Source organism: Pleurodeles waltl, chromosome 2_1 (assembly GCF_031143425.1).
Source record: "Pleurodeles waltl isolate 20211129_DDA chromosome 2_1, aPleWal1.hap1.20221129, whole genome shotgun sequence".
NCBI classification, from domain to species: domain Eukaryota; kingdom Metazoa; phylum Chordata; class Amphibia; order Caudata; family Salamandridae; genus Pleurodeles; species Pleurodeles waltl.
In genome coordinates this window covers 726,470,286-726,489,099 of record NC_090438.1, presented here as the reverse complement: position 1 = coordinate 726,489,099, position 18,814 = coordinate 726,470,286, and the positions used below count along the sequence as shown (strand labels likewise).

The following is an 18,814-nucleotide window of genomic DNA, read 5'->3' as shown; positions in this document are numbered from 1 at the left end:
AAGCACTCCTAGCAAGGTATGATAGGGCTCATTGGGGCCAGATGGAAGACTTGTTACAATATCTTCCACCGGAACATCAAAAAGGGGGACAACAAATAGCAGCAGAAGGACAGGCTATTTCTAATAATGCAATGAAATGTGCTACTGATGCAGCTGATAAAGCTGCAAGGGGAGTCTACACCAGGATAATTATTAGGAGACATGCATGGTTAAGAGCTTCAGGATTTAAGCCAGATATACCGCAAGCCGTATTAAATATGACCTTTGCTAAACATTTATTTGGGGCAGAAGTTGATACCACAACAGATAAGCCTAAAAAGGTCTTCCGAAACAGCTAAAACTATGGGTGCATTACACACCACACCCACTAGAGGCACTTTTCTTAGGCCACAATTTAGGGGTGGTTTCAAACCCTCAACCACAGAATCATCCACCCCACAACAAAACAAGGGCCCCACTTCTATAACAGAAGTTAATTCAGAGGCTCTTATAAAGGATCTAGTTATAGAGGAAGAGGTAAATTAGCCTCTCCCAGAGGTTCCTCTACCTCAACAAAACAGTGACTTCTTACAAATCCCCACAGAGCATACATCTCCTGTGGGAGGAAGACTGGCAGATTTCTACCCACAATGGTACAACATCACCACAGATCAGTGGGTTCTATCAATTATCCAGCATGGCTATTGCCTAGAACTCATCTCTATTCCAAAAAGCATTTCCCCTTGTTCACACAGACTTACTCAGGAACATCTCACTTTATTAAAACAGGAGATACAATTATTACTACTCAAAGGAGCCATAGAGATAGTGCCTCTATCCCAACAAGGATCCGGAGTATATTCAGTATACTTCCTTATATCAAAGAAAAATGGTACTCTTAGGACCAAGTTTTGATCTCGGATCCCTGAATCTATACATCCTTTCAGAACACTTTCATATGGCCACTCCACAAGACATCATTCACCTGCTACCAAAACATGATTACATGACAGCATTTGACCTCAAGGATGCCTATTTCCGAATTCTCATGCATCCAGCACATCGTAAGTATCTAAGATGTGTTATAGCAGGAAATCACTACCAATACAAGGTGCTACCATTCGGGGTAACAACAGCACTAAGAGTATTCACCAAATGCTTAGTGGTGGTTGCAGCATTCCTCAGAAGACAACACATACATGTCTTCTCATATCTGGACGACTAGCTTATAAAAGCCAGTACAATTCAAATTTGTTAACAACATACTCAATATATAATAAACATCCTACACAATCTAGGATTCACGATCAATTACCACAAATCTCATCTGCAGCCATCACTGTTACAACCGTATCTGGGAGCAGTTCTGAACACTCAATCAGGATTAGCATACCCAAACCCAGTGAGGATTCAAGCATTTCACAATCTTATATCTCAACTACAATACAACCACACTTGTACAGTAAAGTTGATGATGAAACTATTAAGAATGATGGCTTCATGCATAGCAAAAGTACCCAATGCAAGATTACACATGCGACCACTACGGCAGTGTCTTTCTCAACAATGATCTCAGACACATGGTCAAATTCAGGATCTAGTGTTGTTGGACTGCCAGACTCACCGCTCTCAGCAATGGTGGATTTACACCAACCTATCAAAGGGGTGGCCCTTTCAGAACCCTGTGCCTCAGACCACAATTACAACAGATGCATCAATGATAGTTTGGGGAGCCCATCTCAACATCCTCACTATAAAAGGGGAATGGGACTCAATTTGAAAGACTTATCATATAAACTACTTGGAATTATTAGCAGTGTTCCTAGAACTCAAAGCTTTTCAGACACAAATCACACACAAGATAGTGTTAATAAGGACAGACAATATGACCACAATGTATTTTCTGCAAAAACAGGGGGAGGACACACTCATTTCAGTTGTCCCTCTTAGCACAGACAATTTGGAAATAAGCAATTCTTAACCAGATTCAATTACTGGCAGAGTATCTTCCAGGGATAAACAATCAACTAGTGGACCTTTTAAGCAAGACGCAGCAACAAGTTCATGAATTGGAAATTCACCCACAAGTGATTCAACAATACTTCCAAATCTGGGAAACCCCAGACATAGACCTTTTCGCCACAAAAGAAAATGCAAAAGGCCAAAGCTTTGCATCCAGGTACCCACACCCTCAATCCAATGGTAATGCTCAGTAGATCTACTGGTCAGGGATATTTGCTTATGCTTTTCCACCTCTTGCACTAATTTCATTTCTGATAAAAAAGATGAAACAAACCTCACTCACCGTAATTCTCATAGCTCCCACATGGGCACATCAGCATTGGTACACAACACTATTGGACCTGTCTGTGGTACCACATCAAAAACTACCAAACAGACTAGATTTGTTAACTCAAAGAAGAGGCCAAATAAGACATCCAAATCCCAGCATACTCAACCCTGGTAATTTGGCTCCTGAAGTCATAGTGTTTGGCTATTTACAACTTCCATCTGAATGTATGGATATTCTAAAGGAAACACGCAAACCCACAAGTAGACAATGTTATTCAGCCAAATGGAAGCGTTTTATTTACCATTGTCAACCCAAAAATATTGATCCACTTAAAACTTCAGTACAGGATATTGTTTGTTATTTGTAACACTTACAAAAATCTAATTTGGCCTATTCCTCTATAAGGATTCATTTAACAGCTATAGCTGCTTACCTTCAAAATAGACAACATACTTCCCTGTTCATGATTCCTGTTATAAAAGCTTTTATGGAAGGTCTTAAAAGGATTATTCCACTAGGGTTCCTCCAGCCCCTGTATGGAATCTTAATATTGTACTCACAAGACTTATGGGCCACCATTTGAACCCATGCATTCCCGTACTCTACAGTTTCTGTCATGGAAAGTCACTTTTTTAGTAGTGATTACTTCTTTGAGAAGAGTTGGCGAAATTCAAGTGTTCACTTTAGAAGAACCTTTCTTTCAAATCCATAAAGACAAATTAGTTCTTAGAACAAGTCTAAAATTCCTACCAAAGGTAGCTTTACCTTTTCATATCAATCAGTCAGTGGAATTGCCAGTCTTCGTTCCACAGCCAGATTCGGTGGCTGAGAGATCTCTTCACACACTTGATGTTAAAAGAGCCCTCATGTACTATATAGATAGAACAAAACATTTCAGAAATTCCAAACAACTCTTTGTGGCATTCTCAGATCCTCACAAAGGTAATCCTATTTCAAAAAACGGATTAGCCAGATGGATAGTAAAGTGCATTCAAATTTGCTATCTTAAAGCTAAAAGACAGTTACCAGTAACCCCAAAAGCACACTCCACTAGAAAGAAGGGAGCTTCAATGGCATTCCTAGGAAATGTACCAATGGCAAACATATGTAAAGCTGCCACATGGTCTACACCATACATATTCGCTAAACACTACTTTGTGGATATTATCTCACCAACAAGCAAATGTTGGACAGACAGTGCTTAGAACACTATTTCAAACTGTTCCAACTCCTAGAGGCTAGCCACTGCTTATTTTAGGGTGGGGACTGCTTTTCAATCTATGCAAAGCATGTGTATCTACAGCTATACATGCCATTGAACGGAAAATGTTACCTACCCAATAGACATCTCTTCGTGGCATGTAGTGCTGTAGATTCACATGCACCCTTCCTCCTCCCTGGAAACCTGTGGCCATTGTAGTACTATATATTGTAAATATGTATATACATTGCATGAACATCTCATTTTCTTTACTATATATCTGCTAAACACTTACACACTCTTTACTTTACCCTCCTGCTGGAAAACAATCTAACAAAGGACTCGATGCCCATGTGCAGTATCACCGAGAGGAGTCACTCGATCCTGTGACTTTAAAGCCTTCTTCAAACAAAAACAACTTGTAACACTCAGAGTCCAACACTAGATGGCATACTTATGCAAAGCATGTGAATCTACAGCATTACATGCCATGAACAGATGTCTACTGGGTAAGTAACATTTCCCATATACATTCACAGAGGAAAACAAAGGTTACAGGAACGTTGTAGTTATGCTCACATTTTAAACATACAAAACCATTGAAATTCAGCTGTTAGAGTCATTTCATGTAACTATAACTTGTGCTCTAAGGTAACTATAACTTGCACCCCCACCATGCACAGTTTTTTAATGAATAATTTTACAACAAATGATACAGTGATATTATCAATGATGTTCCAAAAGATGTCATGAGTGCTGTAATATCTGAGGTTATTGACAGTGCATGGCGAGGGCGCAAGTTATAGCTAGTTACCTTAGGGCACGAGTTATAGTTACTTGAAATAACAGAAACAGCTGAATTTCTATGTTTTTTTGTATTTTTAAAATGTGAGTCTAACTATAACGTCCCTGTAACCTTTGATTTTTATTGTAAAGTAATTTTAATTACTATATGTTAATCCAACAATTCGCACCAATGGGTGGGGTTAACCACCCCACCCAAATCTGTGTCACGAACGACCTTTGACTGTGTGCGGTTGGCTGCAGGGCCTGGCCTATGGCAAAACTCTGCAGCCACACCCTTTTAACCTCCCAACCCCATGTTAGGTCGTGCACAGCGAGAATTGGATCTCAGCAACAGTTGAGAAGAAAGTACCAACTCATCACAGTCCGTTCATGAGATATTGTGCTCGAAAAAAGCAAGGCTCAAACACCTTCATCAAGGATTACAGAAACCCTTTCAAGGTGAAAATGCAGAGAAAAAACACTTGCTTTGCCTTGAATATGCGCAAGAAATTAGGATGATTACTACCTTACAGAAGTGGACCTGGAACCTGGGCACCTGCTTTGTTTATATCTGTAAGTGCTTCGCGTTGAGGTTTGATTTCTGTCAAATGACTATCATGCCATATTGAATCATGCCCAGTAAATTTATCCATGAGGAGGCCACCATTTTGTGCAGAATGTCTGCCCTACTGTTTGACAGCTCCAGCTTGCTAAAAGCAGAGTTGTGTTTGCTTTTGCTTGGCTGGAGCTGTCAGCTCCTGCCAAGTAAAAGCAGACAGCTACCTCCCCAGGGTGGGCACCTGAGGAGGTAGCAGGACCTGGCCCTAGGGGGTGGCGGTCCCCAGGGTCATGTATGGCTCCAGGAAGGGGGGCTGTGCAGACCCCCTCCTTTGTTTCAATTTGGCCCCGGGTAGGTAGTAGTCCTCAGGGCTGAGAGTCTGTGATGGACCCCCTCCTTATTACATTGTGTAGACTCTGGGAGGTGCCCCTCCCCCATTTAATTCAGTAAATTTTGCCCCAGGGAGGTGGTGGTCCCGTAGGCCCAGGGGGATCCGTACGGACTCCCCAGCACATTTAATCATTGTAGCCCCTGGGAGGAGGCGGTCCCTGGTGACTGGGAAGGGTTCTGGGGGCCCCCCTCATTCATTTTTTATTGCCCTGGGAAGTTGGTGGGCCCCGTGGCGCTGGGAGGTCTGCACAGCCCTCTCCCGCTTGTCATACTACTGCAGCCCCGTAGAGTTGGTGGTCCCCAGGAGTTTTGACAAGCTCTTGGAAAGGGACCCCTGCGCCCTCCTTCTACGTTTTTTAAATGCCCCTGGGACCATCCTGGCTCACCCGGGGGCAAATGAAAAGTAAGTGCAGGAGACAGCGCTGGCTTTTTTTCTTTTTTTGATTCCTTGGTGAAATTCATGGAAGGGTTCCAACGGTCTTTATCTGTAGTTCAGTTCATTGTTGCTGTGATAATAAATCATTACAACGAAAAAGTAGTTTATTTAAGCCAATATGGTAAAATCCTAATAAAATTCAACTTACTCTGCATACATTTGCTATATAGTTCTTTCTAAAAACATTGTTATAAAACTCCTTCAGTGTTCGATTTCTTGCATTGAATTTAAAGGCAACTTCTCTTCTTCAGTTCAGAAACGACCAGCCATAAGTTGCAGCATGTCTCATTTCAGATAGATAAGGTTGAAACCAAAGTATGCCTTCTTCCTGTGGTTTCTATGTTTTTGAACATCTTGTATGAACTATAACCATTCGTCACAAAAAGTAACATTAGCTGGACAAAAGCATGCTAGATAATACCTAGTCTCTTTGAAATAAGGCTCCTTTGGTCTAAAAATAGCAAGGTTCAAAAAGCATTCCTTTTCTGGAAACGTTCATGAAATATCACTCCCACCCAATTTAAGATTGCCACCTGATTTCACGTTTTTAGGAAAGAGTACGCACCTTCTCAGATACTTTAATAGTGATATTTATACATTTTGATTTAACATTTGTGTATACCATTAGCAGTAGTATCTGCATGGTAAACTGGGTTAGCCCTTTACCCAGGCTGCTAGGTTGGATTAAGTAGAGTGTTTTGAACTAAGTCAGGGATTATTGTTACTTTGCGATTTGTGATGAAGGCTGATTTGTAATAAATGTACACCTGGTGATCTCCCCTGCATTGACATAGATTTATGATATTCGGAATTCCACAGTTTCCAAGAATATGTCTAGAAAACTACAACAGTTACAGGTTTGCATGCTGCTTTTCAAAACATGTAATCAATTCTCATGTGTTATTATGGAAAGGCATTTGTACATGTGCAATTTTGTATATAATGAACAATTCTGCATAGTGAAAATGGCATCTCATTTTAGCCAAGTCACTTTCCTTTTGTCTTATTTTCTTCACTGGGAATACCTTTTTTGAAGACATTCCCTTAACATATTGGCCATTTCAAGGAACTTACTCCTTTCCATGACAGGAGTGAGTTTCGAACCATTCAAGGGTAAGAATAAGTTGGAAAGGTATTTGTGAATATCTACAAACTGTTGGGTTTGCACAACTGTAGGAAGCTGGCTCTTTATGTGGTATGTCAATCCCAAAGTGCTCTGTTTCGAGGTTGTAGGATCGAGCAGCCTTAGGCTTAACACAGAGGAGTGCAGGACCGACAAATACTCACAATAGTCAATAAATGACACACACGACTCAAAAAGGAGATCCACGCCAATTTATAAAAATAGCAAGTATCTTTATATATGTTTAGGAATCCGAGCAAAATCATTCAGGGAATTATGTTTTCAATAGGAATTCTTTTTATTCTAATAAGTGGACACAGTGCAATTTCTGAGTCCTGCGATGTTATCCTATGGGAGGAAAAACAAGTTCAGCAAACAGGTAAAGTACAACATCTTACAAGACCAATCTCCAGGAGTTAAGGGGAATAGTGGGCAAGGTCCAAGGCAGCACCAGCAGTACACCAGCCGGGTGCAGGGTGCAAACCAGAGTCAGGTGCCCAATGCGTTTTAATGGAGGTTAATTTACTGCAAAAAGAGGCCAAGAGGCCAGTTGGGCTGAACCAACAGCTAGGCTCGGGCTTGACGACGTTCAGGCACACGTCGGCACCTTTCGTTCTCTTCTCCACGACTCAGGGGCGACGGGTGCTGAGGTTTCTTTAGGTGTCGGGTTTTCCTTACCGGAGCAGTCGCCATTGAGGGGAGCTGCATGCAGAGGCTGCAGGCGTCGAAGAGGAGTCCAGGACGGGTGAAACCTTGATGGACTCAAACTCTGGAGGGCTGGGGAACCTTGTTGGTACCAGTGGTCCACTTCAAGTTGGGTCAGAGACAGCTGATGCAGTGGTGACTTCAGGCGTCCAGAGGCTTCAAAGTCCCATCTTTGGAGTTTGCTGGAGAACAGTTCTGCTGTTCATGGAAGGTCTAGAGTCTTTTTTGGAGGCAGGCAGTCCTCACAGATTTCTAGAGACACAGCTGCAGGACCAATCCACTTTGGTGCAGATTTTCGACGAGGGATGCAGATAGGTTGGCGGGGTTGGTAGCAGGTCAGCTGCTTCTTTTCTCCTCGTCTTCTTTCGTGGCTCTTCAGGGTCCTTGGTCTTCTTAGGTCATCAGGATCTGCTTCTCCGGTGCCAGGGGCTTCCATAAATACTGAATTTAGGGGCGTTAGAGTTGTGTAGTATAATAATAGCTAATGGATTACTTACTCCTTGGGTCACTACACTGCCTATATGACCACTTTCTGAGGGAAGTGGGCATAACTCTGCCCATAATTCCTAGGTATGCCATCTCAAAGATGGCTACCCCTGAAAAATCGTGTTCACCTTGATTTAGCCCTCTTTAGGGGTGGTACTATCCTGAGGGGGGCACGCCAACCTGACTAGCTAATTTTCCCACCTGTCCAGGGGCCATGAGGCTCTGGACAAGGGGATCAGCTTCCTTTCTTGTGAGGGAGCCAGATTCAAATTTCAAAGGCAGCAGACTTTTGAGGCTTGTCACCTTAGGAAGGCTAATCAGCAGGTCATCCTGTGGAAGGTGGTGTTACACCTTCTTCCTGGTCTGGCTTTTGTTGTGGGGCTTCTGAGAGCAGAAGGTGCTTACCCTAGGGGGCCAGAACTGTGTCTTGGGTGGTAGGATGGCAGGCTGGCGGAAACCAGTCAGCAATCACACCAGGATGTGGTAGGTTTTCAGGGGGCATCTCTAAGGTGTGCTGTGGATGAATGTATTGATAAAACCATCACAGAAACCAGTGTGGGCTTATCAATATGAGATGTTTGATAACAAATATTTCTATCTTCAGTGAAGCCATCATGTAGCTGGGGAACTCGTACTGACCAGTGTCCAGCAAATGCATTTAAAATAGCTTTCCTGGCCTCTTACTATGTCTAAGAATTGACAAAGACATAGCAGGGGCATATCTATCCTTACAGATATGCCCTCATGCGTAATATAATGCACCCTGTCTTAGGGTTGTTAGGCCTGGTGTAGGTGTGACTTGCATGTATTGCATTATTATTAGGGGACATGGCACACGAGGATGTGTGACATGTCATGTTTTCATTTTTGTCTGCATCAAGACATGCAGCCTGCAATGTAGGCCTGTTAACGGGCTTGGTGAGGAGTCCCTTGGGGTGACACAATTTGCGCTGCAGCCCTTAGGGACCCTCTTTAGCACCTCAGGCCCGAGGTACCAGGGGTACCATTTACTAGGGACTTACAGAGGGTGCTAAAGGATTTGACAATTGGGGAAACAATGGTACAGTTTAGGGAAAGAGATCTGCCACTGGGGACCTGGTTAGTAGAAACCCAGTGCACTTTCATTCAAAATCACATCAGATACCCGGCAAAAAGTAGGGGTTAACCATGTCAGAAAGAGGCATTTTCCTACAACAACTATGTTTTAGTAGCACCCATGTATTTAAAAAAAATAATGTAGAACATTATCAAGTTAGTAGTTGACACAAATAGTCAGGTTTTTTCCACAATGTGTTTAAATGTGGTGTGTAAAACATATTTTAGATGAACGTAGTCTAGCAGACTGTCAATCATGTTTTTTACTAGCACTAACAGACCTGTTACTTCTGTTAAGATGTTTATAGAACACACTGTAATGCAGAAATACCATGCAGCTGATCCAAATTTTCTGACGAGGTCTAAAAATAGCACCAATGTCTCAAATAGGCTAGTTGCTGCTATATAAAATATTAAATGAGAAATTACTACTGTAATATTCTTGACCATATCATATTGTGCACACCACAAACCCTAAGTGCCTGCCCCATAAATAATAAGTTATTTTATTGACATTCATCAGGCCTTAATTAATTAACTTCTAAAGGACATAAAAAGGCAGGCACCAGGTCAGAATTCATTGCTGTCTCCTGCAGGTTACAGATATGTTCTACAGTTGTTAAACCTATGGACCTATGTAACCTATTAGTTCAACACAATCTTTAAAGCAAAGTCTCTAATCTGGCATATTAATATTAGTAAACAGTTTAATTAGATGCTGAAATATTATAGGTTTATGTTACAGTGGTATAGCTTTCAATTTGACCTCCAGTTACTGTAACAAGGTTGTCTCACCTTCATATGTTTGTGTTTGTTTTGAAGATACATTTTTGAACCGCTAATCAGGATTTTTCTTTTTTTCTTATTTTGCAGATGAAAAATACAAGAATTGAAATGCTAGAAGAGGAACTAAGACTTGCCAGAGATGCAAACTCTGACAATAGCACCAAGAACAAATACCTTGATCAAAATCTGCTGAAGGTCCAGCAGGAATGCTCAGAGTACAAATCAAAACTTCTTCTTCTAGAGGAAATGAAAAGAAAGGCCGAAATGGATGGTAGTATGTCTAAGACAAATCTGGACAAATGTTACAGCCAAATAAAGGAGTTCAGCGAAAAGATTGCAAGACTGACGTTTGAAATTGAAGAGGAGAAGAGGCGAAGGAAGGCTGCAGAAGACAGAATTGATCAGCAGAAGAATGAATTTGAGCAGGTACAGCAAAAAAGGCAAAATGAATTGGAAAGCATCAACTGGCAAAAAATAGAGTCTCAGAAGACAGTCAAAGAAAAGGAGTATGAAATAGAGAAGTTGAGGGTTCTTCTACAGGATGAAGGAGCACGTAAACGTGATTATGAAAATGAGTTGGCTAAGGTAAGAAGGGAATATGAGGAGCAACTAATCAATCTGAAGAGCAAGTATGAAAGTGAAATCAATATCACAAAAACAACAATTCAGACGATATCCATAGAAAAGAATGATGAATGCAGTGAACTCAAGTTACAGCTTGATAACCTTGCAAGTCGAAATAGGAGCCTAACTGAGGAAATAAAGAGGTTGAATGAGTCCATTGCTCAAACAAATGAGCAGAAGCGAAGAGCAGAAGAAGCTGCCTTGCAACAAAGGGCTTCCAGCACAGATATCAGTCAAAGAAAACAGCAGTTGGAGCTGGAGTACCAAAAGATTGTCCAGCTTCGCTCAGAAGATACTGCAAATTACAAACAATCTTTGGATGATGCTGCCAAGACCATTCGAGATAGAAACAAGGAAATTGAGAAAATAAAGATTCAGCTACAGGAAGAGGCTACACGCTACAGACAATGTGAAAATGACCTGGCTAAGGTAAGGAAAACTTATGATGAGCAAATTATAAGCCTAAAGAACAAGTATGAGACCGAAATCAGCGTTACAAAGACAACAATCCAAGAGGTTTCTAGGCAAAACCAGAATGATGCATCTAGTTTCAGAGCAGAAATTGACAATTTAATTAGAGAGAAGAAGGCAATGAAAGAGGAAATTAGCAGACTTAACAGCACACTGACAGAGACCACAGAGCGTCTGAGAACAAGTGAAGAACATATTCGCCATCATAAAACATCAGGTTCTGAGATTTCCCAAAAAAAACAACAACTAGAGACTGAACTACAGCAGATTCACCAACTCCGTTCAGAAGAAGAGTTGAGGTATAAGAAGTCACTTGACGATGCTGCAAAGACCATTCAGGACAGGAATATGGAAATTGATCGACTAAAAAAGTTGGTAGAAGTTGAAAGTAAGGAGAGGAAATTACTGGAGGATGAGCATGCACGACTGCAGAGAAGCCACTTTGATCTGCAGAAGGAAAATATTAGCACTCTTGAGGCAATCAGCACGTTGAAAATTAACCATGAGAAACAGATCCTCCAACTGCAAAACGAGCATGAAAGGACATCTCAGGAAAAACATGGGAGAGACCAAGATATTGCTAAGCTCCAGAGCAGCCTTAGAGAGCTGCAGCTCCAGAAGCACAAGTTGGAGGAGGAAAATGGCATGCACAAAAAGAATCTGCTGGAGGAGTCTGCAAAGCGGAGGATGCTGGAGGAAGAGATACAAAGCCTGACTAGATCCTACAAAGAACAAATGAATAATATCACTCATCTCACCCAGCAGATGGAGCAAATGTCCATTTTAAAAAAAAGGAGTGAAGATGACCTTAGACAGCACAGAGATTCTTTAGATGGCCAACTTAGAGAGAAACAACATGTAATTGATGAATTGAATAGGCTCAAAGCAGAAGTCGATGCCTTGCGACGTCAGCTGCTTCAGGAACAGGAGAGCCTAAAGCAGGCCCACCTTAGAAATGAGCATCTGCAAAAGGCTATTGAAGAGCGCAATAAGAGCCTGAATGAGTGTAAAATAGAAATAGAGAGGCTACAGTCTCTCACACAGAACCTCACGAAGGAACACTTGAGATTAGAGGAGGAGCTCCGAAATGTGAAGCTGGAAAATGATGACATAAGAAAGAGCAAAGACGAAGTTGATGGTGAAAAAAATGCCACCATTACAGAGCTAAGAAATCAACTGCAAACAAGCAACTCGCGAAGCCTAGAGCTACAGGGGCTGATTAATGAGTTACAGAAAGAGAGGGGAAATTTGAGACAGGAAATTGAAAAGTTCCAAAAGCAGGCACTAGAGGTATTCAAAAATGTTTCCTCCTGACTTTTGTGTCTGTCAAGTGACCGAGTAAATCATATGACTGGCTTTCCACGCTGATTTAGTTAAGTGTATCTGAATTGTATTTATTCTGCCACAACTATGTTGCTTGTTCTATTTTCTTCTTACAAATGTCTGCATATGTGATTCTGTTTTTGATTGTGAAATCTTTAGGGTTTTTCTTAACAAAACAAATATTGAAAACCTGAGAATCGCAATAGGTTGTGTATACACTAGGTCGCAGAAAATCTATCTGGTATCCAGTTTTAAATACCAAATAATAGATTACCATCAAGAGTTGAAGTAAGTTTGATATAGGGAGGAGGGTTCAGTGGTCAGGAAAGTTTACTAACGTGTACACCAATGGGATAGCATGCACTTTAATTATAAACTGTACTGGCTTGCTTAAATATACGACAGACTATTTTTTTTGCAATAAATGCTTTTCTACATGTTGAAGTCACAAAGCTGCAGGGATACTTGCTAATAATGGTTTCAGTGTATGCATAGCTATATGGTCAACCAATATTTTATATATTTATATACATATGCACATGTTTATTTTTAATATGCATGCTTATGCCATATCAGTAATTATACATGTAACCAACAGAATCTTATTTTGAAATATTATAGTTTTAGTTAACCATAACCTTATTTTAATTATTTCGATATACTTGGTATGAAAATATATGCTGAAAAGACAGTGCAAATAGGATATTTTTGCCACTACCTATGTTGGGAAGAAAGGCTTTAATAGTGCACCATAGCTCCCTCTCACAAGGCAGAGACAGGAGCACATGCTTTGTGAATGGGGAAGTATATTCATTTGTTTTGTTTTAAAAACATATGAACATGGAGAAATATAAAACATTAAATGTTAAGATTCGTGGGATGAACTCAAGCAGGGGTATTCCAACATAGTTCCTGTATGACCATATCATAACTCCTAACTTTGTCAATTAATTCAATTGAGATTCATTGTGACCAATTTAGTTACGATATCATGAAAATCAGTCATGTATCTGAACCTCTTTTACCTATGTTAAACACCCCAGATAAAAAGGACAATCAACATTAATTTAATACATTTAGAAATATAATTTCTACATGTGTTATGCAACTGAGAGCAAATATGGGTCAGATGCTTTGCAGAATTGGGCTGTTTGCAATCAGACAAATGCTTTTTGGTTTGTCCAAAGCCCTATTTGTTATCTGGTAATCTATTACCGAATCACAAATAGGAATTGTGATTCGGTATCAGGAAGGGGTGTGTTTAGCAAGTGCCTTTCTAATACCGAATCACTATGGTATGTATGAATGTGGACCCGTTTCCCTTTGAGATGTCATGTGTGGCTGTCGATACACATGCTTTGCATACTTCTGCCATCTAGTGTTGGGTTCGGAAAGTTGCAAGTTGTTTTTCTTCAAAACATCTTTTGAGTCACGAGGTATAGTGACTTCTTCTCTTGCTGGTAATGCACATGGGAATCGACTCCATTGTTAGATTGTTTTCTTTCACCGTCTGGTCCGGCTGTGTTTCACTGAGCTCTGGTTCAAGACAGTCTTTAAGGCCTCTTCCATTCGGGAAACCTCCTATACCGTTGGTATTGTCTTGCAAATGTGTATTTCCCATCTTCTGCCTTCCGGGACCAAAGAAACTATCCATTAGATTGACATGCTTCAATAGAGGCCCTTTAAACCGCACCCTTCGGTCTGTATTTTCTCGATTCCAACTTCACAAGAATGAAATCCTGAAGGAACAGACTCCTTTCCCTTTCTGTCTTAAGTGCCACGCAAAGTTTCTGCGGACCGACCAGCACCAGGTCTGCAACCTCTGCTTGTCGCCGGAGCATAGAGAGGAGGACTGCGAGGCCTGCCAGTCTTTCTGATCAAAGAAGACCCTGTGAGATCAGAGAACCCTTCGTCGAGAAATGCAGGGGCCAGAAATCAATGACACTCCAGATATTTTCAGATTCCAAGACACCATGCCCGGACCGGAAAAGGAGCAGGAGTTTCAAGAGGCCTCAGCTGCTGAGGAAAAGGCCCTCTCCTCCCATCCCCTGAAGATTCAGACTCTGAAGTTGACACAGTCTTTGAAATGCAACAACTTCCTCTGGCTCAACCAACTGTGAGTAAAAGTCCCCCTGCTCAGACTAAAAAAATCCTCCACCACAGACGTAAAGGGTCCTGGCCTGCTACTGCCTTCAGGCCATTGCAGGCACCAAAAAACGAATTTGGACACCCTGCTTCGAGCTCGGCTCCAAAATTTAAGACTAAGCCTTCTTCAATGCCAAGCCGAACACAATCAGCCTTGGCACCAAAAGCTTCTGCATCCTACTCGGCAGCGGCTGCTTCAGCACTGAAGAAATTACTGCCTGCCACAGATTGACAGCTTCATCATCCAAAGTCAAGGGTGCCTCGGCACCAAAAAGACTAAAAATTACTACAACCTTGGTGCTGACGACTTCCCTAGAGCCTATCCTCCACAAAATGAAGCACCACACCATGCCAGACAATATCAGATTCATATTTAGCCCCATACGGAGAGAATCTTGGTCAAAGCTGTTGTCACCATACACCCTCTAAACAGCTTACTATTGAAGAGGCTCTTGATACACCAAGTCCTCCTACCAAGCAGAAGAGAGTGGATAGAGACTCTGATAATAGTCACCCACCTTTGCCTTCATCTCCACCACCAACCACTCCTTCACCTCCTCCCTCTCAAGGAGACCCTCTTGACATTACACCACAGGGCTCACTTCACTCATTTCATGACACTCAAGATACAAGGGATGTTAATGCATCTTTTCCCGCAGACACACACCCTTGCCTCAAATTGATCCATATGTAGACACTGACCTTGATGTCTGTCCAGCTAGACCAGTGGTCTCCAAACTTTTTAATGCTGCGCCCCCCCAGTTGAAAAATAAAAATCATTGGGCCCCACCTCAGAATTTTTCACAATTATTTTATAAAGATGGCAGTGTTTAAATATGTCCAGACATATTTAAACATTGCAGTTAAGTACTGTCACCTTTTTAAAAGTGCAATAACATATTTCTGCTTGAAAAAAAGACAATGTTATCTGTGTAATGCTTCTTTTAGTTGGAGTCTGGCGCCCCCCCTGGGATCACTTAAGGCCCCCCTAGGGGGGCCCGCCCCCCAGTTTGAAGACCTCTGAGCTAGACCATCCCCACCAGACAATACTACTTACTTTCTGGAACTTACTGGGAGGGCAGCCACGTACAATCAGGTGCCCCTACATATAGTACTAATTGAGAATGATTTTCTTTTTGAAACCCTCACAACATCTTTCAGAGCCACTCAATATTTTTACATGCGTAAAGACATGATGAGATATGCAAAAGATATTTTTCGTAATCCAGTTAGGGCACCATAATCACTCCATGTATGGGGAAAAAAAAGTATAAGGCTTCCTCCTCTTATCCAGTTTGTATTAAAACTTAGATACCCGCAGATTCTCTGGTGGTCTCTAACAGAAGAAAAAGAGACAATTCTCAAGCAGGTCATAATACTCCGCCTCCTGACAAGGAGCACCAGCTCATTGACGCCTCTAGAAGGCTTGTTGCTGCTCAAGCAGCCAACCATTGGCATATCACCAATACAAATTGGCTGCTTGCTAGATACAATCCTGCCCACTGGGACAAAATGGAGGAGTTTCTCCAATACCTCAGAGAGAAACACAGAAAAAGAGCACAAGAGATTTTGTAAAGGATAGCTAATTTCTAACAATTCTGTTTGCTGTGCCATGGACTTTGTGGACACAGCTGAAAGAGGCATAAACCCTAGTGTCCTCTTACGCTGGCATGTGTGGCTAGGCATTTCTGGGTTTGAACAGGAGGTACAGCAAACAATTTTAAATGTACCCTTTGACAAAGAGCACCTTTTCAGCCCGCAGGTTGATCAGGCACTTGAAAAAATGAAGAAAAATAATGAAGTCACAGTAAATGTGTAATTAGGCTTCTAATCATGATGGCCTCTTGTATTGCCATTGTGCCACATTTCAGTCTTCACATGCATCTGTTGCAGGAATGTCTTTCACGACAATGGTCTAAGTCACAGGGTCTAGAGGCTTTAGTGTTGGTAGACAGTCACACCTATCGCTCTCTGCAGTGGTGGAACAAAGCCAATCTTCCAAAGGGGTGGCCTTTCCTAGACCCTGTTCCACAGATCATTCTGACAACGGATGCCTCTCAGACAGGGTGTGGTGCTCACCTTTAGGATCTCACAACCCAGTGTCTTTGGGATCACACACATCGATCTCTACACATCAACTATCAAAAGTTGCTAGCTGTTCAACTACTACTGAAAGCATTCGTAATTCTTCTCATCAACAAATTAGGACTCATACGAATAGACAACATGACAACTATGTATTATGTGCAAAAATGAGAGAGGACGCTCTACGCTCTGACAGACAATTTGGCACAGGGCCATTCGCCACAAAATGTACCTATTACCAGAACACTTCCCAGGAACACACAACAATTTTGCTGACCTCTTCAGTAGGATGCAGCAACAAGTACACGAGTGGCAACTCCACCCTCGAGTCCTACTTCCCTACTTCCAAAGGTGCGGGTTTCCAAGCATAGATCTATTTGCAACAAAAGAAAATGCAAAATGCCCACACTTCACCTCTAGGTTCCCACACCCTCAGTCCAAGGTCAATGCTCTATGGATGAACTGGTCAGAGATATTTGCCCATGCTTTTTCATCTCTCCCTCTCCTTCTGTATCTGGTTCAGAAACTCGGGCAAACATCTCTCACGTTCATACTAGTGGCTCCCACATGGGGAAGGCAGTCATGGTTCACCACTCTGTGGGAACCATCAGTGGTTCCTCATGAAAAGCTTCCCCCTGACCCGGACCTTCTCACTCAGAACCATGGTCAAATCAGGATCCCAAATACCAAGGAGTTTAATCTTGCAACTTGGCTCCTGGAGTCCTAGAGTTTGGACATCTAAACCTACCTCAAGAATGTATGGATATTCTTAAGGAGGCATGTAAACCTACTACTAGAGCATCCTGTGCAGCAAAGTGAAAATGCTCTGTCTACTACTGCATGTCCAAAAACTGGGACCCCTTCACAGTGTCAGTACAAAATATCATTTTATATCTTATTCATTTGCAAAAAGCAAACATAGCATACACTTCCATAAAGTTACATTTGGCAGCCATACCTGCTTATCTTCAAAACAGACAACATTCTTCTCTTTTTAAAATCCCAGTCATTAAAGCTCTTATGGAAGGGCTTAAAAAAGTGATTCTGCCAAGATAACCTCAAATACCTTCTTGGAACCTTAATGTGGTCCTCACGAGGGTCATGGGTCCACCTTTTGAACCACTACACTCATGTCCTTTACAATTTCTATCTTGGAAAGTGGCTCTTTTAGTTGCAATCACTTCCCTTGGAGGTGTAGGTGAGGTCTAAGCATTAACCTTGCAAGAACCTTTTTTCCAAATACATACGGATACAGTAGTTCTTCGTACCCATCCAATTGTTTTTTACCAAAAGTGGTATCACAATTTCATCTCAATCAAACTATTGAATTGCCAGTCTCTTTGCGGCAACCTGATTCTGTTGCTGAAAGAGCCCTCCACATATTAGATGTGGAAAGAGCGCTTATGTTCTACAGTGATAGAACTAAAGCATTTAGAAAAACAAAACAACTTTGTGTTGCCTTCTCTCCCCTACATAAAGGCAACCCCATTAGTAAAACCAGTATAGCAAGATGGATTGTCAAATGTATCCAAACTTATTATGCAGAAGCCAAAGGCCTGCTACCTATTACTCCTAGAGCTCATTCAACTCACAATAATAGGTACATCTATGGCCTTTTTAGGTAACATTCCCATAACTGACATATGTAAGGCAGCTACATGGGCTACACCACACACTTTTACTGAACATTATTGTGTGGGTGTTTTAGCACACCAGCAAGCTAAGGTAGGTCTGGTAGTGCTATATACCCCTTTCCACAAGTGGGGGAACGTATTGATACCTCCAACCAAATAGCCAAATAGTTCACACTGGTTCCCATCTATGATCCTCTCACCTGGAGGAGCATACTTAATTTTTATAGTAAACAAAGCAGCTTGAAACCTTCCTGCGATAGAGAATATAACAATTCTCAGGCCCTATTTATTCACAACCACTTAAACACGACATAAATAACATCATCACATTTACTGTATTTTCTTTCATCCTTAATTTTCAATATTTATTTACAATATGCATCTCAAGTCATAGTTTAGGTTCTTTAAAAGGAGTCATTGTTGTCCACCCACCAGGCACCTGTGGCATCGACTGTAGACTGGGGGCCGTGTTCCCCCCAAACCAATTAAGCTTCACAAGGCGAGACTCACCTGCCCACTCAAGATAGAGGGGGCGCGGGCCAGCATGGAAACTTTCCCCCAATCCAACTATTCCAGAGCCAACCCTAAACAAGGAATCCCCCCTGGCACCCGATGGGGATGGTCCTGGGCAACTGGGCCATACCTTGGTCCCCTGGCGCAGTATGCATCTCCCCAAATAAAAAATTCCAGGGC

At 41.8% G+C, this 18,814-nt stretch overlaps 1 protein-coding gene across 4 annotated transcripts in view; it reads left to right on the top strand.

Moving 5' to 3' along the window:
• The window catches only part of DSP (desmoplakin), a 198,658-nt gene that overhangs the window by 167,296 nt on the left and 12,548 nt on the right, over positions 1–18,814 (top strand). The window contains exon 23 of one of the 4 annotated variants that reach the window (XM_069217283.1): positions 9,927–10,265. In XM_069217283.1, the coding sequence (XP_069073384.1) occupies positions 9,927–10,265 (339 nt within the window). Of the gene's footprint in view, positions 1–9,926; positions 12,225–18,814 lie in introns of all 4 variants that reach the window. The other 3 variants (XM_069217275.1, XM_069217266.1, XM_069217258.1) reach the window with 3 other exon arrangements.